The sequence below is a fragment of the Thermobia domestica genome, chromosome 4 (assembly GCF_964235325.1).
Source record: "Thermobia domestica chromosome 4, izTheDome1.hap1.1, whole genome shotgun sequence".
In the NCBI taxonomy this organism is placed as follows: Eukaryota; Metazoa; Arthropoda; class Insecta; order Zygentoma; family Lepismatidae; genus Thermobia; species Thermobia domestica.
The window spans coordinates 295,931,647-295,956,722 of NC_137457.1; the positions used below are offsets into that span (position 1 = coordinate 295,931,647).

At 36.3% G+C, this 25,076-nt stretch overlaps 1 protein-coding gene across 3 annotated transcripts in view; it reads right to left on the minus strand.

Annotated features, from left to right (window-relative positions):
* Positions 1–25,076, minus strand: part of LOC145684208 (mitochondrial protein C2orf69 homolog) — a 124,368-nt gene that overhangs the window by 35,999 nt on the left and 63,293 nt on the right. For all 3 annotated transcript variants that reach the window (XM_081756272.1, XM_081756270.1, XM_081756271.1), the window contains exons 2-4: positions 21,161–21,304; positions 16,866–17,015; positions 3,913–4,040 (exon numbers count right to left, since the gene is read on the minus strand). In XM_081756272.1, coding sequence (XP_081612398.1) covers positions 3,913–4,040; positions 16,866–17,015; positions 21,161–21,247 — 365 coding nt within the window. In that variant the 5' untranslated portion in view covers positions 21,248–21,304. The remainder of the gene's footprint in view (positions 1–3,912; positions 4,041–16,865; positions 17,016–21,160; positions 21,305–25,076) is intronic.

Consider the following 25,076-nt stretch of genomic DNA (forward strand, 5'->3'; position numbering starts at 1 on the left):
ACACTGTTTCGTGATAGATGTTTCGGCCATTTCCGATGTCATGACCTTGTAACGGACCATTCTGATTCTGCGACATTGATTCTTACAGTTATCGATCGTGTGTTTTGTTAGTATTCCACGATGTAAAAAAAAAAAGTGTTTGTCTGGATATGTTACCAGAATTTATTATTATTCTATACTGTACAACCGTATTCTAAAGCTGTACCGGGTACTCACCCGTTCGTATATTTCATTGGGTTGTATTCCTCAGTTAAACAATTTGATTTATAAATAAGAGAAATTAAAGATAAATTTAAATTATATATAAATTGGTTATCAAGAACTACACATGACTAGACATCTTTTTAAGTTCCAATATTTATAAAATTTTAATCAGAATTTAGCTACAGTAACAAATGTGCATGTTAAAATTTCCTTATCAGTATGCTGTATTCTGATTATATGTAATTATTTATATTTTAAACTTAAACTATCAATATTGCAAGTGGTGTCGAACAGTGCATGAACGTTGATGGCTATAATTGCTTCTCTTAATCGGTGCTTGCCGTTTATAAGTATGGGCAGCTGAACTTAATAGCATCAAAACAACCGACGAGCGAAATTCGAAAGAGGAAGGAAAGAAATAGTACTGTGTAAAATAAATATTCTATACATTTTGGGATGAAATAATTTAGTATCAATATTTATTTAGGAATTACGGGAGGAAATTTTGAATGTTAAATATGTTTCAAGGGAATAATGCTCTTACAGAGATGAAAATTCTAGTTTGTTGATGGCTCGGCATTAGTTGTTAGGTGTGACGTATGAACATAATATTGAGTAAATAATCTGTTTATGCATCGGGACGAGTCCTGCTATTATTCGATTTAAGCTAAAATTACATTTTGGGCCATTTAACCTATGCAAAATTATTGATTGGAAATTTTGATAATGACAATAGAAGCAATGAAGTAACCTGAGTGGGACTTCGTACATGAATTTAAGTCTAGATTATGGACTTTACAGCAAGATGATAATTAGATTGTAATAGTGTAATGTGGTGTTCTGACACCGACAGATAATTTTTATCAGTCATGGGAATATTCTGCAGACACAACGAGGAAGTTTATTTGGGACTCAAACGGTGCTGGATGGTATAGCTGCATTATAAGGTAATCCCTAACCAATTATTTACTTCACAGGAATTCTGATAGCTGCAGTGGGAAACCCAGGATGACTGATTAATACGATAGATTGTGCAGTTGTTTTTAAATACAAAGGTTTCTGTCTAGTTTCAGTGGTGGCACTAGTGGCAGTGAAAAGTAAAATTAATCCTCGATAAAGAAAATTCCATAAGTTAAAAAAAAAAAAAATCTTGTGCATTTGAATAGTATGATGATGATTAGTAGCTAAATACCGGTAGCGTCATGCACTTCAGGTTCATAGTGGGAACGTCTTATAGCTGTAATCGCGTGACAAATACAAATTCTCGATTTTCATAATAATCTAAATGCTTTGATTGATTATTAAATTTTGTAATTAATGAATACTAACGTACGAAATAAGCTTCGACGGTACCAGCCATTCACAGTTGCCTGCCTCAGAAAACCTCTATTTTGCTATCATACAGCTCATGCAATATTTAGAAATGAACCAAGCTAAGAAATACAGATAATATCGTTGCTATCATATTGTCTGGTTAGTAGTGTTTGTTGTGCCATGCTGAAAATTGGGATCTATCTATAGTCAGCTCTTAGTATAATGCAGTGATGAATGATTTTATTTTTAAGTTCAAGCCAATGCCTCACATTCCATATATGTTTTTGCATGTAAATATATCATCCTTTTTTTGTTATTGAATAATTATAGAATTTTCATGCTACGTAATATTTATTCGGAGAAGTAAATAGAGCTGGAAATACTGGTGTATTGTATCGCCAATGTGATAAGTCCATTGCTCTGCTCCTCCTTAACTCAAGATAATTAAGTTATTATTATTAATAATAATGTATGTGTCATTTAATTTTCGTGTGATGGCATGGCTGATATAAAACTTTGTAATATTCGTTAGAACAAGCAAGGATAGCGTAAGATGACATTTAAGCTAATCATTTTTTTACAGACACTGCAAGAGTACTCTGATGTAGAATATCCCTGTTTCTTAGTAGGCGCTACTTATATTACTAATGAATAAATTTTAATAGAACGATCCAAAATAAAATATGTAAAAGTTATTAAAAGAAGTTGATGAATACCAATGTAACTTTATATGTATTAAGTTTAAGAACGGAAATATGAAGGTACGAGCTGCTTTATTGAGGCTAAACTCACTGTCTAGGCAACTGTCATGTATATGCGATGATGGAGGTTTCTTTGTTATTTCTGAAACAATAAATAGTTTGAACAGGCTATTTTCGTTTAAATTTAAGCATAGTTACAAATTACTAACCTACAATACAAGATTTTTTTTTTAATTTTTTAAGATGAGAAAGAAGTAAAGATTTAATTTCACTGATGGGATCGTTGCTTAGGACAAGATCCTGGTAACTTCTGATCAATAAGTGAGATTTTGTTTAATGTCAGTATATATATATATATTTAAATAATGAATATTATAAAATCATATTAATTTTTCTTTCTGAACATTGGCAAGCATTTTCCTTTCTTTTTCCAGTCATAATTATTTAATATATTTTTTATTATTTATTTCTCCTTTGGAATAATAATATTATTATTACTGTTATTATTATATTCTGTCGACCAGTAAAACAACTAAAAAATTATTGGTCATTACAACCTTACATGCCAGTTCTGCTTGACTTCTGCCAAAATATAATCCACTTTTGGTGCAATTAGTCGCTCACTGCAAGGAACATCTTCTGACCCCCTTCTGGTAAATCATATAACTTGAAATTTGGGAAACTGATCATCCCGTGCGCAAAAGGCTCAATCCTTTTTTGACAACCTGATAATGAAATTACTTAAGTCACTGGTAGTTCAGTTGGTAGAGCAATCGTTCGCAAAGACGAAGATCGGAATTCGAGTCCCTAAGTCCAGGAGTCAGTTTCTCTTTTAAATTATTTTTAAATTTCTTTATTCCATCGAATTCCACCATACTTTACCCAAAATTACAAGTATCACAATTCTTACAAAACTGCATACGAGAACCCACATCTTCACTTTGAATATTTAGAATATAATCTATAAAGGGAACTCCATACGCACATCTCGGAGAAATGTCATACTAGTAATTTCGTATAACTTACTCTAGATATATGAATACGGGTATACTATTATACCATGTTAATAATATTAAGTGTTATTTGGGGCCGAAATTAATTTAATCAATTTCAGACAGTTGTATCCCAAAAATAAAGTTAATTTGGATTTATATTTACTAGCACATTTTTCGTTCATCTACGATATTACTGCTGTCATATCTAAAATCTGGGGTTGCGGTATCTCAGTGCTAGAGCACTCACTTCTGTGCGTGGGGTTCGTGGTTCGATCCTAGTTCCAGCCAAGTGGTCTTTGTGATGGACAAGCACAGTGTGTGTTGGTTTCCTAGGGGTTCTCCCGTTTCCTTCCAAATTGATTATTTCACTATTTCGTTCAGTATGATCATCATCGTCTTCCTTAACATCGGTGCATAATAATGGGACGTTAAACTAAAAATGAACTAAAATTTGTATATTTTTCCCTACCCTGTATGCGTTACAAGCATCCAGGTAATAGGTAAATTTGATTACACGAGATCAGCTATCCGAAAGTAACTGAAAAGGAGTGTAGCTCATTAAAGAAGATTTGAACAAGACACAACTTCAATACATCCTCATTTTTTATTTATTTTTTTAATCCAAAACCATATTCTGAGCTATTTTAAAACTTATGATATAAACATAGAGACATATTTAAGTAAAATATTTTGCTCACCTCGAAGGTCTAACAACGACGATATGGCTATCTGGGAAAAAGGAATGAAGAAGTACGGCTGTGCTTTCTAAATTCCATTTCACATAGTTCTTGTTGTCCCTGTGGGTTTCCATGTTCTCAGGAAAGTCCTTAAGAAAACAAAAATTCATATTAATTACCGGTAAGGTTTCCACCAATTAACACTTAGTTCCATTTATACACTAGAATGGAAAGACTCTCTACCAAAAGTGAAATTTCTCCAGCACGAACACATGTCAGTTTCAATATGTTATACCACGAAAGTTTCTACGAATTGTTGTCTAATTGTTGTCTAATATAGATGCATGAAAATGTTTTCTCCTGTGAGAGAGGTCTTTTCTGGTAGAGTGGTTCATCTTGGAGAGCGGATTTGATGCAAGGGTGCTAATTGTGTTTTGAAGACAGTTTTAGTGAAAACCGTTTTGAAATCAGTGCAGTGGTAACAGTACTGCAAGTAAAAAACAGAAATAACGGTTGGTGTTGTTTATAATTTCGAGATCTTCCAACAATGAGTGCTAGTTCAACGGAAACTTTCCAGTTATTTTTCAAATCCGAATAGATACAAGTTGAATGGTCACCAATTCATTGAAGAAATTTAAAATGGAACCTTGAAATCTGCCAAATTGCAAAAACAGACTACGAGTTCTTTATCCTTTAACTCAATTTCGAAATATATCCATTCAGCAAAGATTTCAACAATGAATTCCATTTAAGTAAACGAATATTACTAGCCAAAATAATATGGACAAGTTTGACAAAAGTGACAACCCACTAATGAGGCTATGCGATGCAGCATTATATAATGAAAATCCGACCAATATTACAAATTTTGACTCTACCAACGCTACACAGCACAAAGCTTTCACGCTAATCCAAAGTACAAATACAGGCGATAGTTCAGATGTTCCAAATAATATATCATGCTCTCACTGCAACAGACATTTTTTCAGCCAGAGAGGTTTAGTGATTCACAAAGGCAGATGCCATCATAAACTTTCTAATAACACACTATCATCCAGTAAAATAGTTCTTGATGGCATAGATTTCAATTCTGAAGACTCTATATCTCACTTTGGTGGTATACTCGCTCATCTCAAAGCCAACATTCCAGTTCTTCGCCGAGTCCCTCGAGGAGCTAGATTGGCCGTAGCAGAATCTCTTCAAGACATAATACAAAAGGTAATGAGAACTAACAATCTTGAGTCTTGGACAGAGCTTTTCCTATACCCATATGCAGTACTCTGTATTCCACCACATTCCGAAAAAGTCACCAATCTCACATCGTGGGTAAAGCAGAGAGTCAGGACTTGGTCAGAATTGCATAGGGATGCTCTATCAGCACCCTTTATGCATACGTACAAACCTCGTCAATCGCCAACATCCAACTCATTTAATATCAAGACCATCGAACAGAAATTGGCAGAGGGAGACGTACGAGGAGCAGTGAGATTATTATCTTCCGAAGATATTTTAACTACTCCGGATAAATCAGTGCTGGAGTCCCTTAGAGAAAAACATCCTGCTCACACTCATTCATTGAACTTTCCTGAACCTCCCGAGACATCCTTTACTCTTACTAAAGTATCAGCATTAGAATTCACCAAAGCTCTTAAATCGTTCCCGGCGGGTTCAGCAGGTGGAATGGATAATCTCCGTCCAGCGATTCTAAAAGATCTTATTATGATTCAAGATTCCGAGACGAAAGAGCGCTTAATCAACTCAATCTGCGAATTATTAAATCTGGTAATTTCAGGAAAATTACCAGCCGTAATAAATCCGATTTTTTTCGGCGCTTCACTCATCGCGCTAAAGAAGAAAAGTGGTGGCATTCGACCAGTAGCAGTGGGAAATGTGTGGAGGCGACTCTCAGCTAAAATTATATGCTCCAGAATGCGAGAATCATTAATTGATATATTATCCCCACACCAGCTAGGAGTCTGCGTGCCCTACGGAGCTGAAACTGCAGTCCATGCTGCACGAATGTATTATTCCTCTCAACATCCCCAACCTAAAGCTCTACTTAAAATAGATTTCAAAAACGCTTTCAATGAAATTAACCGAGATTCAATGCTATCTTCAGTTAAAAGCCACTTCCCTTCTTTCTTTCCATATATATACCAGAGCTACTCACAACCTAGCTACCTTTTTATAGGAGATAATATTATCCTTTCACAACGTGGAGTTCAACAGGGAGATCCACTAGGTCCTGCTCTATTCGCATTAACTCTTCACCCTATAATTAGAGATATTAATACTGAGCTCAACATTTGGTATTTAGATGATGGCACTATAGCCGGAAACACTGAGTCAGTATTACATACTTTAGATCATATACGCACACAAGCAACATCGATTGGATTGTCTCTCAATTACTCGAAATGCGAAATTGGCTTTCTAGGAGTAACAAATGCTGAAACTCAAAATCTATATGACAGATTCAACGAGACGGCGCCTGGAATTAAATTATTAACATCTTCTAACGCCGAACTGCTAGGAGCGGCTCTTACACCAGACACAAGGAGCAAGATATTACTGGAAAAGATTTCATCTTTAGGTCATCTACTTTCACGCCTTTCCAAACTTTCTGCACATTCAGCATTTTATCTCAGAGCATCTTTCTCGATCCCAAGATTGTTGTATTTTCTACGTTGTTCCCCCTCCTGGAGGGACGATAATCTACTTGAGAAATTCGACTATGCTCTTAAAACAGGATTGGAGAATATTCTTAATTGTACCCTCAGTGATGAAGCATGGCTACAAGCATCACTACCAGTCAGAAATGGAGGTCTTGGAATACGTCGCGCCACGGATCTGGCTATCCCGTCTTTTCTGGCCTCTTTCTATAGTTCAAGACAACTGATTGGAATCCTCCTTCAGAGAGAAGATGAAGTCACTAACCCGGATGTGCAGGACTGCATAGCCAGATGGTCAAATTTAGTTGGGTCAGACCCCCGGGCTCCCGAAAGTCGAAATAATCAGTCGGTCTGGGACGAGCCTATCGTGAATTACCGTTTGGATTCATTATTGCAGAATTCTAATAACATCGAAGATAAGGCCAGATTACTTGCTGTCATGTCCCCTGAAAACGGAGCATGGTTTCAAGCGCTACCTTCACCTTCTCTCGGCCTACACCTAGACAACGAAAGCTTCCGTGTGTCCGTCGCCCTTCGACTAGGAGCAAATATATGCGAACAACACCACTGCCCAAGATGCAACGCTTTCGTAGATAAAAGAGGTTTACACGGTCTGTCATGCAAAAGCAGTGCCGGCAGACATTCACGCCATTCGAATGTGAATGACATCATTTTGAGAGCCTTAACATCCGCAGGGGTGCCAGCAGTGAGAGAACCAATTGGGTGCAGCCGTTCAGACGGAAAAAGGCCGGATGGCATGACTTTAGTGTCCTGGAAGCAAGGAAAGTCGTTGATTTGGGATTTCACTTGCTCAGACACTTATGCGCCCTCCGATCTGCAATTTTCATCGACCAAAGCAGGACTTATCGTTGCACGAAGAGCAAAAGAAAAAAGAAATAAATACGTTAATCTCCTAGATAAGTATTGGTTTATTGCAATAGCAATTGAATCTAGTGGTTCCTGGGATCAAGAGGGCGCAAAATTTATTAACGAAATTGGCAAGCGTATATCCATTAAATCGGGAGACACTCAAGCTAGGTCTTTTCTGGTTCAGCGCATAAGCATTGCCGTTCAGCGAGGGAACGTGGCCGCTATTATGGGCACGTTACCCACTGGTAAAGAATTAGAAGAGATTTTTCTTTTATAATTTCTGACGGCGCTTAGTACACTAGGAGCATTGAAATTTGGAAATAAAGTTGGAGGGATCTAGAATGCATTTGAGCCCCGAGTCTTATGGGAGTTAAAGCGTCGGTCAATGCATTATACAGAGCTATGTTAACCAGAAGAAAACTAATTCTGGTTTTCCCTTTCTCAGCAGAGAGCACAGTAGGCCAAATGCATCGACCTCCATTTGAATCAATATTATTATTTTAAATATTTGTAAACAATCATATATTCAGCCGAGGTTTTCATCTAAGAATGTCGGAAAATTAATTGTTGTAAAAACGTTATATTCAAATTTCTGTTTGTTTCTGTAATTTTAAATTTTTAAATAATCATTGATTTTATTAGTATGTAAAAAATAATAAACAGTTTAAATTGTTGAGAAAAAAAAATTAATAAAACAATTAGGTACAGATGAATAATAACCTAACCAGTTAACATAATAAAGTTAGAACTTTAAGAATTATACGAAATTGTATAAATTTTAGTCAAACATCAATCACTTGAAAGTATTGCAATATTCACTGATTACGATGCTCTTAATAAGTTTAGTTTCACTAAATGTCTTTTACGTATTTTAGGCGAACTATATAAAGTGCTTCGTGTGGAGCATTGTGCTGTATGGGTCAGAAACATGGACATTACACAAGTTGCAGCAAGTGACCTGCCAACAATGGCTGAATACCTGATGATGATGATGATATACACCAGGGCGCAAAATTTCAGTCAGACGCACTCGCCAATCCAAAAATGATGGTCGCCAGTATCTCTCCACGTACAAATTATTAGAGGTGTCTCCCCTACGGCCATTGGTTTGACAAAGAAATTGATTACATCAGAGCACAAAATTTCAAAACCAGGCAGATAGATTCAAGGTAATCAGTTTTGAATTGGACAATTCATATATGAAAATATCTTACCTTAAGACTTTACGTTTGTATAACGCTCTCTCTCTGCACTGAAGTACCAGTTGTCAATTGCAGTTTTCAGATCAAAGTCCTTAAGTTTTTAAAGAAAGGAGGGTCGAATTACAACGTTGTGAAGACTTCACTTTCCATGTCCGTTGTGAAGACTTCATATTCAATGTTTTCTCTTACTCAGTGACAATTATTTTCGTGCGAAAAACAAACTGCGCAGCCTTGAGAGTTTAGGCAGAAACCATTCCTACTGAACACTGATCGCCAACTCTAAATTTCTAGTCGTCAATGGCGACTGGAAATTTTGCGCCCTGATATACACTATTCCATTTTCTTTCTAAGAGTGAGAAAAGTAAGTGTTTTATCACTCCTATATATCCCACAAAAGCGAGGATGAAGACTGACCATGTGGTAAATTGTGATTTATTGCATTTTCCCAACTTCTGGAAGATAGATAAGGTGTCAGAAAAAAGTAAAAAAACAATGATAAAAGTCGTGAAACAAAACAAAAAAGAAAAAAGAAAGAAAGAAAAAATATTACATAAGACGTGATTCCTAAGTAGTGTGTCGCGGAGTCCCATAGGGTGTGTAGCGAAATTTTAAACTTTTAAATTATGAAGCATTTAACTTTTAAACGCCCATTGACACAAGTGCTGCGTCGGGGCTTTAAACCTCAATAGCTCAGCCCGTAATTAAGAGTCTTCATCCCGGCGAAATTAAAATACCGCTAATTTTACAGTAATTACGTGATATCTTCAAATAGATAAAAGATAATCGAAATGTGGAACAAGAGCGCCCTAGATAATATTATTTTACATAAGAAACCGTTATCACGACTCACTTATCTGCTTTTTATTTCGAGCCATTTTGAAAATCGGCATTTATTTTCGCGTTTCTAAACAGCTGAAAACGGAAAGCCACTAGATGACTTGTGATAATGGTATCTCACGCAAAATAATATTGTCTACGGCGCTCTTGTTCCATATTTCAATTATCTTTTATCTATTTGAAGATATTACATAATTACTGTAAAATTAGCGGTATTTTAATTTCGCCGGGATGAAGACTCTTAAGGTAGGAAGATGATTTTGGTATCAATGTATTCCTTAAGGATGCAGCTTTCCGTTGGTGTGCACGTGGGGGTACCACGGCGGGGGGAGAAGCGTAAATGTCATGTTTTTTTCAACAGTTTTTTTGGAGGGAGCATTCCCTCTTGGTGGTATACTCATAAAATTGGTATGTGAAACAATGAAGTAAGCCACTACATAATAATATCCTGTATATGTACTTTTTGCTTATACGGGGAGAGTAGGGAGGGGGCAAAGTTGGACAATTTTTTTGGAGTTTCAGTGTTTTGAAGTAAATTACATTTATTTTTACAACAAACATCAATAACTCAACCCCTAATTAAGCTAGAAAGATGATTTGGTATCAATGTATTCCTGAGGGATGAAGCTTTCCGCCAGTACGCATTTTATGTATGTAAGGATACCACAACCGAGGTGGGAGGATGAAGTTTTTTTTTTTATTTTTTTCACCAGGTCTTGGGGGGACCATTCCTCCCCCTTTTTGATAGGCCCATAAAAATTGGTATGTGAAGCAATGAAGTAGTCCCCTACTTGATAATAACCTGTATGTGTACTTGTTGCTTATAGGAGAAGGACGGAGAGCAAATTTGGCTAATTTGGTTGCCTGAGTCCCGCAAAATCATTTTTATCATATTTTTAAAATGAATTTTGCCTCTTCTTCTACGAATAAGACGGAAATTGCACGAATGTTACATTGTTGCAAGCTGTGGTCTATAAGCTTTCCAACGATGTATGAATCACGACTCTCTAATAATTAGGGGGGGTCACCAGAGCACCCAACATGAGAGTCTACGGTTTTGTTAAAATCGCCGGCGGGCTTCTAAAGGTTAATAATTAGTAAAATCGATTTTGAAACAGACTGTACCAGTTAACGCCTCCAGTTGCAGCAAAAATGTTCTATACTATACAGTCACTAATTTAGAGAAACATAGTGCCTTACACTATTATAATTTTTATTATTATTATTATTATTATTATTATTATTATTATTATTATTATTATTAATAATAATAATAATAATATAATATCAATCAAGTGAGTCGCAATGTTGTAAGTATTTAGAAAAGTGTTTTCAGTAAAAAAGAAAAAAAAAAAAAAGAAAAAAAAAAAAACGCTGGAAACCAAAGGTATAAATTAGACTCTAAATAGTAAGTTATTTTATTGTACAACTGAGTGTGTGCGCACTTTTGTTTCATAGAAATTTTGTTATCGATTTCTTCACTACGGAAAAACTGTTCACATAAGATGGTGCTAACCTGTATTCAAGACTCAGGAAGACCTGAATTCTAAAAGTAGAAGAATGATGCCAACGTACTAAGATAATGATATATGCTATGTAATCTGATACATTTTCTTACTTATTTACAAACCGTAGTGTTGTAGTACATAAGAGTTTCCATTATTTTGTTAACTATCTGTGTATGTTTATATTCAAATATAAATTTTAATAAGTAGCAGTGTCACGTGCACATCATGTGAAGGAGTTTGGTATATATGAAGTGATATTTTCTCAATGGGAGTAATATTTTGCCAATATTGAAACCGGAGTAGCAATAGAGTTCTATCATTTCCGGTTTTAGTAGAGATTAGAATGCTGATGGAACATATTCCTGGGACGTTCAATTCATTGCAGAAAACAGCTTTTCGCTATCGAAAGGTGTCCCATAAAAATGTGTTCAGCCTTTATTGATCTATCACTCATATAAGTTTTATTTTGTTACAAAATGTGTAAACGATTTGCAAAAAAGGCTAATTTACTCCATAATGTTATTACCTTTTGTTAATTTATTCTATTAGACAGATCAATATGCTAATAGAAGTTAAATGCATGTGTAACAGCCAGTTAAGTGTGAGAACATTTTTATGGGACATACTGTATTACCGTTTTTATCATATAACGATCAACATTAAAACCGGAACTAATTCTAATCCGACGATCAACATTAAAACCGGAACTAAATCCAACACTAACTAATTCTGGTTGGATTTTGAACTTTTCACCTTCTACGTCTTGGCTAAAATTGATGGAGATCTTCAAACAGCTCTGGAGATTTTTTGTTTCCTGGATGGATAGATGGACACACACACACACGCATGAACAGACAGGGTAAATACAAGGGTTAGATTTTTAGTAATGGCAACAACGGTATATCTTGAGAAGTAGAGTACTTACAAGGTTCGAAGTTTTACCAGAATTGTGAATCACGCGTTCCCAGCCATTTGGAAGCCGCTGGTTGCCGTTGGCAGTGCCTAATCTCTGGATAGTGCGGATGGAGCGATCGGTCGCCCGGAGGAGATCATCAACTGTACGGAAGCGTGTCTCACGAAGTGGTTCCTTCATCTTCGGGAAGAGGTCGTACAGAAATAGTCGCAGGGACTTAAAACTGTAGAATATCTGGAGTGATACAGCACTTCCCAGCCCCAACGATGCAACAAATCAGTGACCGCACCTGCTGAATGTGCTCTTGCATTGTCATGCAGAATGATGGGTGGGTTCGTCAGGAAGTAGCGTCGTTTTCGTATTACAGCTGCTCGCAGACTGTTTTGCAAAAAATTGCAGTAGTACTCTGCACTAATGGTGTGCCCTTGGGGGACGGTATCGTTTATGATTACATCATCCCAGTCGTATGCAATAATGCGCATAGCTTTCACATTGGTTGGGGTATTCCGAACTGTTGTTTTTCTCGGTGACCCAGGATGACGCCACTCGTTTGATTGCCGTTTCAGCTGTGGTTCATATACTCTGGCCCAGGTCTTATCAATAGCAATGATCCGCCGTAAGAAGGCCTCACCTTCACGTTGATACTGCGCCAAGTGTGTTCGAACGGCATCATATCGCAATCACTTGTGTTGTTCAGTCAGATCATGTAGAACCCACCTTGCGATTTTACGCAAACCCAGGTTTTTCTTCAGAATTTTCAGCACAGTAGAATGTGTTAGTCCTCTATCGTTGGCCAATTGACGAATCGTCGTGTTCCGACCCGCTAGCACTAAAGCGTTCACGTTTTGCACATCATCTTTACTTACAGGAGGATGACCGGAGCGAGGCATGTCTGTACAGTATGGTAATGCACTTGCACCCCAAACATCTTGCAATACTTCGTAGCACTGTTTTGCATTCCTACCTCTAGCGTATTCAATTTTCAACCAGCTCCTCTGATCTTGCTTCGTAAACATGACTGTATTCCGCGAGCACTCACGCAACGTGACTCTAGTCCCCGAGCACTCACTCATAACTGCCTTCTAACTGCTGACGCTGCGCGCGCATGGAGGGAAAGGCAGGTGAGTTCATGTGCTCTGAGGGAGGGTCGGCATCTAACCTACCACTGATATGAATTATAATGGATTGCTTTGTTCCCGAGTATATGTATAGCAATGTTGCCATTACTAAAAACCCAACCCTTGTATATAAAGGAGTTTTGGTAGACAAACCCCTTAAAAATTAGAATTAAAACTATTTAAAGGGTACAAGGGAAAAACACGCTAAGTCCAAATTACATGATTTTGAAATATTTGTCCCCTCAGACAGCTAAAGGCGGCATCTTAACAACAGTATAACAACAATGCGACGTAATAGCTTGATCCCATTTTCTAAACGATTAAAGAAACTCCACATAAGGAAGAACTCGCTTTGTCCATGCTATAAAACAGTTCTCCCCAAAAATTTACGAAATGTGACTTAGCGTGTTTTTCCTATGTACCCTTTATTTGTTTTTACATGATTATTTACAAAAAACATGTCCATTCTTTCTAAATACTACTTCTATTTAGCGTTTCAACGACAGTGTGTATGTCACCTAGATGTTCTGAAAAGAGAACAAAATAAGATTATTCTTATACGAGAGTTAAGTCATGTCGTCATAACTTTTTTTTTTTTTTTTTTTTTTTTTTTTTTTTTTTTTTTTTTGAATGGGACATAACACGACAGATCGAAGATACACATTCGAAAGCTTATGGCATGTAATGTCGAGTGGTCCCACCAGATGGTATATGTGATTAGAGCTGCATGTCCGAGCACGCTCCGAAGTTCAGTAGGTGAGCGACAGTGGTCCGGAATGGAAGATATGAAGAGTGAACAATGTGTGGATTCTTCCACAACCACCATACATTCCTGATCTTAGTCCATGCCATTATAATCTGACCCCCAAAGTGGAACAGTTATTGCGTTTGAAGTGATTTGCTAACAAACTAGACATTGCGACAATATTTCGATGCGAGATAGCTCACATTTGGGCTTCACATAAAGCAGATGGTATTCAACGCCTTCCACATTGCTGGCAACGGACCGTCGATGAACTTAAGAGACTACTTCGAAGGTTGCTAAACATCAAGGGTAACTTGCGAGACCTGTACTTTGCAAAGTATGTGTATGCAGTTTTATGTAACCGTTGCTTATACCCAATGTTGTCCAGCTGTGTGGTTTGCTCGTTCCCCACGAGGGCCTCCTTCATCCAACCTTCCTCGGTATATCTTCGATCTGTCCTGTTATGTCATATTCGAAAGAAAAGAAAATAGTTGCCATACTTTGACTTAACCTTCGTATTTGCAACCGGAATAAAGAATGCGTTCTCCACTCAAGGTCAAGGCTGAATTTCACCCAAAAATAACGAAAGCATTAGTAGAAAACAGATAGACGTATAACATTTAATATTGCTAATAATCACTAACTAAAGAGACTTCTGGAAAGTTTGGGGTAGAAAAACAAGAAGGAACGCGGAAAAACACTTGACAAATTATAAAAGTTACTTTACCAATAGTTTTCAAATATATTTATGTTTACAATAACAAATCTTATATTGGAAATACTAAAAGGCACATGGCCATCAGAATTACGGAAGATATTAGCGATATTGAAATGGACTTCCTACTTCAAGGTTTCTACGTACTTGATAAATAGTTTTCATGACACAAATTTCAAGCCTTTGAAAAATCAAACTATAATACTGAAAGTAATGGAGGGCGTTTACATTAAAGAAAAGTACGAATTAGTATGTTTTTAAGTAGGAATTAGAGTGCTCTCAGGCCTAGGATATTTCCTGTTACTTTTGCCTTTTAATTTTCGGTTTTCGTTTATTCCTTTCACATGCTGAAAAAACTGCTTTTTCAGGAAATGCTTGTTAAAATTGAATGTTAAGCTTATTTTTCTTTAAATAAATTCTGAAATGTCCGTTCTTCGCACGAAAAGAATAGACTAATTTAAGCCCCATTCTCCCTTTGGACATGAATTTAAATAAAGGGGTACTGACAAAAACACGTAAGATAATGAATGTATTCTTGGCAAACATTTTTGTATCCTTTATCCACTTAGGATACGACCTTTAATCAATGTGACATGACAGAAATAGTTTGAGGCAGGTACTACCAGATTCATCAAAAAAGTATACGAACACACTTTGAACTGTCATAGAAAATATATTTTCCAATCTACAAGATTAAATTTATGGGAAGAGTAATGTTGTTTCCTCATCAGGTGGCAGCACAATCGTCGATCTAGGTGTTCAGGATAACATGAACATGGCGGACACACATTTAAGCTTTTAAGAGTGGAAGCAGATATTAAGCGGTACTGTAAGTTTGAGAATGTTGCTGTGGCTCACAATGGAGATCCACCTTTAAGACTAACAATTACACGTCTACGAGACAAATTTGAGGTTCATGGAACAGTGTGTGGCGTGCAGAAATGCACATACGGGCGACACACCTGCAAGTCCTGAATCGTAAGTTGTGGTGCTGGAACTCTTTCAGCGCTCGTCTCAAAAATCTTTCAAGGCAAGAGTGACGTGAGAGCGGTGTAAATGCTAGTAGTGTGCTATGCATACTGAAAAAAAGGCAAGTTTCGTGTGTACATTCTAAGGCTGGTATAACAACTAAGTGTCGACGATCCAGATTGCAGGTTAGAATTTTGGGAATTGATTCAGGAGATGGTTGTACGTAAACCAAGATTTACGGGTAGCATTGTTTGGTCGGATGAAGCACAATTCAAACTTAATGGAACTGTTAATAGGTATAATTGTGTCTACTGAGCTGAAGATAATTCCCACATTACTCTTGATACGGTTGTGAATTTGTCTGGTGTGAATGTGTATTGTGGTTTCTCTTAGGGACCCAATTGGGCATTTCCTTTTTGACGGTACTGTAACTAGAGGAAAGTACCTAACAATGCTTGTTGATTCTATTTTCCCGGCCATTCGTCCAATGATGACGTCGTACGGTAATGAGTTTTATTACCAAGATGCGTCCCGCCGCACTATCATAGGAATGTGCGAGCATACCCGGATCAAAATGTATTAGGCCAGTGGATAGAACACAAGGGACCAATCGAGTTTCATCCACGCTCCCCAGATCTTACGCCACTCGATTTTTTTTATGTCGCACACACTGAAAGATTAGGTGTACTGTCGTAAATCACGGAACCTGGACACACTTTGGGATGAGATTCAAACAGCATGCGCAGAAATCCCATTGGGCACTTTGGTGCGAAATACGGAAGCGGTCGTGACTCGTACTCACAAATGTATAGATGCTGAAGGTCGCCATTTTGAACATTTACTTTAAACACCACTTGGAACATTCAGTTTGACCAAAATGTACGCTTATTATTCAAATTAGACTGCAGCATCACTTTTTCCAAAAATTTAACCTTGTAGGATCGTAAATAAATTTTCTACGACAGTTCAAAGTGTGCACACATTTTTTGACGTACCCGTATATTCTAAAATTCATTTCAAACAGGCCAGCCGTTGTCTTGTCATTCGATCACACCACAAGATCAGTTTGATGTGAAATACGGAAGCGCTGGTGACTCGTACTCAGAAATGAATCGATGCCGAAGACCACCATTTTTGAACATTTAGTTTCATCACCATTTGGAACATTCAGTTTGACCAGAATGTATTTATTTATATATTAGATTTGTCCAGATAGTGCAATGAATACCAAATTAATCACATGCAAATGGAATTTTTTTTCATGAATTATACCTAATCAATTTCTTCCCGTGTACTAGTTTCCGGTATAAGAATATCTTACTATTAGAAGTTGTATAAGAATAAATAGGTACTAACTGACTGAATTCGAATTTCCCTGAGTTTTTAGCTACATTGCAAGATTAAAAAGAGCTCGATTGCATTTACCTGAACATCTCCACCGAAATATACAACTGCAGTGCTTCTCTCTGACCGCGTGGATGGATGACAATAAATTACATCGTTTACTCGTCCGTCGTAGCCTGTTACACCACGCAATCGAATCGGACACACTGACGGTGGAGTCCCAAGCATAGTCTGAAATAATAAAAACAACCAATGTATTAATTTTACACTATCAGTGTATGATGGAAAAATAATATCCAAAGATGAGACACATACTAACTGTTAAATCTCATTGAGTTAAACCAAATTATATGAGTGAATGTAGTAATTTCAGGGGATGGCCCGAAGGAAAATTTTCTCCCGGAGCTAAGACATTACCCATGATATTTCTCTGATTGTTCTCAACCTGGGTTACCAGTATTTTAACAGTACTACTTTCACAGTCCATGCACAGTATGAACGTGAAATAAAAGCAAGGATAGGAATGGCGAAAGAAGCCTTTAGGAGGAAGAAAATAACTATTTTGTGGGACCTTGAATAAAGAGTTAAGAAAAAGATTCATAAAATGCTTCGTGTGGAGTATTGTTCTGCATGGGGCTGAAACGTGGACATTACGCAAAAATGAGAAACGTCTGGAAGCTTTCGAAATGTGGGCGTGAAGAAGAATGAAGCGAATCAGCTGGGTCGAGCGGAAAACGAATGAGAGGGTGTTAGAAATGGTGGGGGGAGGGCAAGAACAATTTTAGACATTATTAACAAGAGGAAGAGAAACTGGTTGGGACATTGGCTAAGAAGTTGTTGTTTCATAAGGGACGTGCTAGAAGGTATGGTGGTAGGGAAGAGAGGGAGGGGACGAAGACTACAATTAATGGACGATATGAAAACAAAACAAAAAAAAAAAATGTACGTGAAAATGAAGAGGAAGACCGTGGAGTATGGAAGCTTTTCAATTGCAGCAAGTGACCTACCAATAATGATGATGAAATCAATGGGCTAATAAACAAATATGGAGTAGGTTTTCAAACACCCTTAAGTTAGTAATATTTTACATTATTTTATTATATTATTATTATGATTTTACTAATTTACATATAACTTCAAAATGGCCCAAATACCTCTGATAAATATAGAAAAATCATCAATCTCTCTCAAAAGCTACTTTATAGGAAAGTTCTCTTTTAATGTTACAGTATATATTGATACGAAACAGTAAACAAAGAAGAGCATAAAAATTACAATCAGGTAACAAATTAAGAGTCTAAAAAATAATGGAAACGCATATATTCATGATTAGATAGCAATTGATACAACAAATGTCCTACTCACCCCAAAACACAAACAGAAAAAATATTTATTAATAATTTTACATTCAGCTTTCAAATTAACACGAATTTCAATATCTCGATCTTGTGTTGTTTTTAAACAATGCATTAAATATCAGGTCCTTATACATGAAATGCCGGATATTGGAGGTGACGTAAGTTGGATATTCTCAGAACTTCATCAGGTGGTGCCGATGTATCAGAAACTGATTAGTACGTGTCTCTGCACGTTACTAAAGAATCAAGTGCTAGCATGTTGTGCTGTGTAGTAAAGAGATAACACGTACTAAGTCAAATACACCTCCTTTTTCTTTAAGAGTTTAAACTTACCCACAACCCAGTAGAGGCAGCGAGAAACAACAACAAAGCATTTAGATCTGATACAGTTAATGAACGAACCCGAGAGCGATAGTTCAAAAAAATTCCGATTCGTCGATATGACTATTGAAAATGAACCTCATTGACACGTATGAGTAGCTCCATAGAATGATAAGCACTAATGGAGTCAAACTCTCGTCAAATTGTAAGAAGTATGGCAATGACTTTATTTCGGGCATCTTCAACAATCTGGAAAAATCAAGAAGCTCAATAAGTAGGTTCCCTATGGGCTCAATGAAACAACACATGACGTGCTTCATGCAATTGTGTCTTTCTCAGCTCTTCCCAAACCGATATCTTCCGCTTTTGCACTGGCATGTGACAAAAAGTTATACAATAATTGTCGTTCTACACAATGGCTAAATGGTAATGAAGCCCCAAAATACATGCCGAAACCAGCTCTTCATTCGATTAAGATAATGGTATCTGCTTGGATTTGTGCTGCTGGAATTATTCACTATTCGTTCCTGAGAACTTGTGAAACAATGAATGCTGAGAACTACAACATCCAATTTTGATGGACGAAATTAATCAAAAATTAAAAGTAAAGCGGCAAGGACTGGTCAACACAGAAATTAAGTTTCACTGCTTTACGACAACGCGAAGTGCCACATGGCAAGAACAGTACAAAACCTACATATGAACGAGACTACTATCACATTCGCCATACTCACTAGATCTCGCCAATCAACCGTTTTTGGCGGGAAAAAGTTTCACCTATGAAACAATTGTTATAAACTCTGTCAGTTTAGAATGTACAAAGTGGCCTTAATGCATCAGTATCTTTAGAAATGTTTCGCAAGTGTATATGAGCTAATAGTGTTCATTTTTATTAATAACTACCAAATTACTATTGTCTGATATTTCATTGCTGAATCCGACATTTTGTGTGCAACAACCTACAAAACATCTGACTGCGCTGATCTGTTAAGAAATTTTACTTTTAGAGTATCTTATTCAAAAACAAGAGACCAAACAACAATGCTCTGTTGTCTTGTGATACAGCTGAAACAAATATTCTAATGAAATTTCCTATATGGCACCTTTGTGCTTCCAATACCAGGGTTCGTAACTTCAATTAACCAAAATATATTTTGGGCGATAATACGTTTGCGACAGTTGAACGCATTAGGTTAGTTTATGTACTTTGTATATCAATATTGTCTCTATCATATTTATATCAGACTATCTATATATTAAAATGCTACGTTTATATATTAATCGTCAGGAAAAGTTTATATGTTCGAAGTCAATTCTTTTGATAATGATATGTCGGAAACCACAAGCTCTAGAAAGATGCCATTTTCATTGATTGATTGCAAATTTTGTGTAGATAGTTCAGTTCCAATTGAATATTTCTTAAATGACCGTTACTTCTTTATTACATTTTTAGAGGTACAATGGAAGTACTGAAATTTTAAAAAATAAAGCATTATATCCTACAGGTTACAAATTCCAACACCACACATTTGTTTAGGGGGTTAGTATATCTCTCCGGCGTTTGTTTCATGGCCAAATGATAATGAAAAACGAAAGATAACCCTTTCTCCAGTCTAAGATGAATCTTTATCGTTTGGAGTGTTTTGCCTAATGAACACCATACATCACTGACATTATAATTAATTGTGTGTGTAATATATTTACTTATTACATACTGCAAGCAAGAAGAAAGAAAACACTGATCATACATGAATCAGAAACACCAACCGCAAGTAGGCTCAAATCTTGCAAATGATGCCAGGGCTCATAGTGGTCTGGTCTCTTGTAAATAGTTGAAAAGTGACCAAAAGCACACGAAAAAGTGACCAAAATCCCATCATGCCATTTTTTTCCTTTGTCAATTTCTTCATCACCTCTCTGTTGTTTTGTTTCATCTTTTCCTCTTTACTTCTTCTTTTTGAGCTTCCTCCTTTCTTAGGTTTTCTAAGTATGCGTTGTAGTTACGGTAAGCAGACTTAGCATATTTAAGAAGCTTCTGAGTAAGTGGAAACAGTTCTGGCCTATTTCTGAATTCTTCATCCCAGACATTATATTTAGCTTAGCACTGAGAGTTTTCAAAGCCATGCAATATTCAAATTCATCATATACTCTTAAGAAGAACATACAAGAAGCATAACACAAGACGAACATGATGAACCACACAAACACACACACAATGTTGAGCGGGGCGTTAACTATTACGAAAGAAAACTAGAAAACTAAAAGACTATTATGATAGAAGACAGAATAGACACAGAAGGGTTCTCAATCCCACCTTAAGAGCTTAAACCTCCACCAACCATCCACTGTGCTTTAGAAAGAATAAAAGCTGAAGTGAGAATCAAGCTGACTGTTTCACATGTGGAAGCAAGTACTGAAGCTTTCAAAAGAGTAATGAGTAATAAGTTTCTGCCTTTTTTGATTTATTTTATTTTTCTTAGAAAACTGCCAATGCAAAACATAAATCACACGAAAAAGTCACTTTATCTCCCAAAAAGTAACTCTTAGTGACAAATTTGAAAAAAAGTAACTTTTAGTGACCAAGCTGAAAAAAAGTAACTTCTAGTTAAAAAAGTGACTCGCTATGAGCCCTGCAATTACTTTGAACACTTTAGTACTACAATAAATATTTGTAAATCTATTCCTTTCAATACTTACTAAGGATTCTGAATTTGTCTGCCTCCAGAATAAAAAAGGTACAACAACAGATAAAACTGACCGTTTTATGTTACGAACAATGTTCATTCAGTTGCTGTCCTTTCTCCTTTACAAGAAGAAACAGTTTCTACGATGGAACTCCATCTGAAACGAAAATTTAGAAAAAGAAAATAAGATCAATATTAAAATCTAACTTACTTGGTATCTTATTGGCTATTTACAATTATTATTATTATTTATTTAGTTTTATTTGTACATATTTCTGGTCATTACCGCCATCTACCGCCTTAAGCCCGTCACGTATGAGGGAAGATGTCTCTTGGCGAACACAACATCTGCGGAAGGGAGAGGAAAGAAACTACCTAGAACCTGCGTGCAGGTATCGTGTCTTCCGATAAATTGTGTATTATTATAATTACAAATTTTGGAATACAACACATTGGACTTGATTCAGTGAAAATATAATCAATTTTTATTTGAAATTACGAACTCTAAATTATCATCGTCAAACCAATGTTGAAATTACATTTTAATTTTCATTTCTTTCAGTTCAGTAAGAGTTCAGTTAAATTATAGACACGGAAGTATTACTATTTTCTGCTGTTTTGTTTCTTCATGTATATTTCTTAATTAATAAAACAGCAAATTGTTTCCTTTATCCACATTTCTATCATCACCTTTTTTTATGGTCAATCTATGTAGTTGTTTGCACTTATCATCGACGCTGTAATTTATCGAACTGGAAGGAAATTCAAAAGTTGGAAGTATGAAATTAGGTATGTAAACTCTTAACTAAAAATAACGTGTTAAAGTGTCTTTGAAAAATTCTGCTTCTAAGGGAAGGAAAGGGTGTAATAAGTAACTCAAATTTCCTCTTTTCACTATAAAAAAAAAAAAAAAAAAAAAAAAAAAAAAAAAAAAACTCAATGTAACGATTTATTAATTTGGAGATATGATATTTGGTATGTAAACTTTCAAATTAAAAATAAGAGCATCCATTCTGCTCGTAAAGGGGACAATTTCTATTCTATTCAAGCTATTTCTACAGTATTTAGATTTCCGGTTTTATATTTATGAAACTAATATTTTGCCCGCGCGAAGAATTTGGCACTTTTGCTAGTAATTAAACGTACATACCGTCCCTTGTTTAGTTCTCCAGGTAGTTTTGTACTAAACATACTACATATTTTATTTAGTGTTGCAAACTAAGGATGCTACTACAGTAACATAAATATCAAATTTTCGGAAGGTTCTACAGTAATAAAGCAACTGATATTTTTATAAAAAGGCCTTGTGTCCATCTTAACCACAAATTAAACATAACTTTCTTACAAGGATTTCAGTTGGAATAGTAGTTTGAAGAAGGAAGTGATATACTTCCGAAACTGTAACATTTAAAGAATATAGACAGCCTTGTAAGAAAGTTATGTTTAATTTGTGGTTAAAGCAACTGATATGAACAAGGCGGTACATATCTAAAGTAACTTAGTATTGAATACTATGACTACGATACGACGCATTTCGAAAAATACGAACAAACTAAAAGAAATTGAAAATTTGAATTTTTTATACAAGCTTTGTTTTGAAAAAAAATAATATAAATATTGTAACTAAGAAGTTAGATGGTTTTCCAACAGACAAAACAATCATAATGCCGTTTAGAGCAAATTGATATTTTAAACCGTTGCGAAGACATGATAAACATTGCTAATATTTGCAACTCTGCTTAAAACGACGATTTTGTAGGGAATGTTTAAAATGATCGTTGCTTTCTTTTGCATTTACGTATAACAGGGCTCATAGGGGTCTGGTCTCTTGTAAATAGTTGAAAAGTGACCAAAAGCACACGAAAAAGTGACCACATAGTGATCACTTAGTGTTTAGTTTTAAAGTAGATTTCAAATATGTAATAACCTGATGTAGTGTCATTTGAATAAATAATAAAACTATATTGAGATGGCAAGACTGTTAATCTGGTGATAATATCGAGTATGTCAAATTTTTTTCCTCCTCCTGATATTTGCTTGAAACAAAATTTTAGTACATACATATATATATAAATTGGGTGTCATAAAAGTGTTCTGGAATGCATGGTGTGACTTTTTGAGTCAATGGTTCAATACAATCGGACAGCTTGTGAGATTTGGTATTCTGCCATTTCCGTGGTTCAGACATCTTTTCCCGCCAGTTTTTCCAAGATTATATCACATCACACTCAATGTGTCTTGTGGTCTGCTCGCTTTTAGAGCGTACATAAGTTCAATGGCTTAAAAAACAGTGCAGATGTCATCGAACACGTATAATGACAAAATGACATGGCAGGGCATGTTCCTGCTGGAAGATCTCAGCGTGCCTCACACAGGCCACGACAAAGAACCCACGTAGATCGTTGTGCCAACTGTCAGCCGGAAACACATCCCTTACAACACATGTCAGAGGATCGTTCAACGATATTTCTAGATATTTCGAGAGCACTCTGCATACAATGAATGATAGCACACAGCCTACATGTGAAATATACCATAGGTCTTCCGCGTATTCTGACTGATGTAACTTTTACATTTATTAATTTGGTGCAATATTGCTTTTGCATGATGTTGATAATATTTTGAAGACGAAGTACACCAAATGTCATAATCCTATCGCTATTATCTAATTTACTTATAATTAATTACATTTTTTTAAAATCCAGACAGGAATATTAATAGTTGTCTTAAAGGACATGGGAACGGCATGGCAGCTCTGTTCGATGATAGTATTTACTTACCAGAAAGTGTATATGCCCTTTCTCCTTTCAGAAAGACACTGTGTTACCTATCACTTAGATATGTTGACAAATTTTTCATACCATAAATGGAGCAAGATACTCTATTACCAAGCAGCATCATTACCAAGAATCTATGGATTTGCACAGATCATGCAAGAAATCCTCCACGCTACACACACGGCCTAACTTCCCCACCAAATATGACATTTTCCGAGTCCACCATGGTGGACATATGGAGGACTGACTGACACACACAAACATTCGTGACCTAGGTTTCTGCTCCGCACCAAACGGACCACCGTATATATATGTGTATGTATACAGGGCCGGATTTAGGGGAAAGTACCAGTGCACATGTAACCCCCTTCGTTGTATATATACACTATCTAAAATGAGAAGCTAGCAGTGAAAATAATAACCCTTTTCGAAACTTTCTGCCGTCATGCTTGCATTTGGGGCTTAAAAGAAAGAGAAGTTTTACAAAAGCAATAGCTTAAGTCGATTTTCTGAAGGATGAAGGAAAAAGATTCACCAAGCAAAGCAATATAACATTTGTCAAGTAGGGAAGAAAACAGAAGCCAGAAAGAGAGAACAATTTTTCCTGCACATCACTTGCGACCATCTTTAAAATACCCCTCCCCCCGCTTTGTGTATCAGCGTTGTCAGGTGTAAAGAATATTGTCACAAGTCACTTTGAAGAGTTTCAATGAGATTGGTTATTTCGGTACTTATGGTGCACCCCCCCCCTCAGAAAATCCTGGATCCGACCCTGTATGTATATTTATAAAATTGACTCAACCCGTTCCTAAACGAAACTCAATGTTCCAGTTACTAATAATTTAAAATATTATGTTTACTGTCTCGGCTCAGGTCTTTTCCACGTTTGAGTAAAGGCTATTCAAAGAAAGGTGGGTGTGAACAAGTTTGTTTGTGGAGCATGCCCGTACATCGACCATCTTTTTCTTTCGTTAAACAAAAACTAAAAAATACGGAGGAAACCCAAATGATCATCTTTGCTGATCTCTTCGTTTACACTGGGCAATTCGCCCGCGTACTTGCTTGTTTCCGACGCTCAGCTACAAGAAAGAACCCGACGTAAAGCGTCTCTTGCCAAACGTATGTGAGATGCTTTATGACAAATTGACAGCT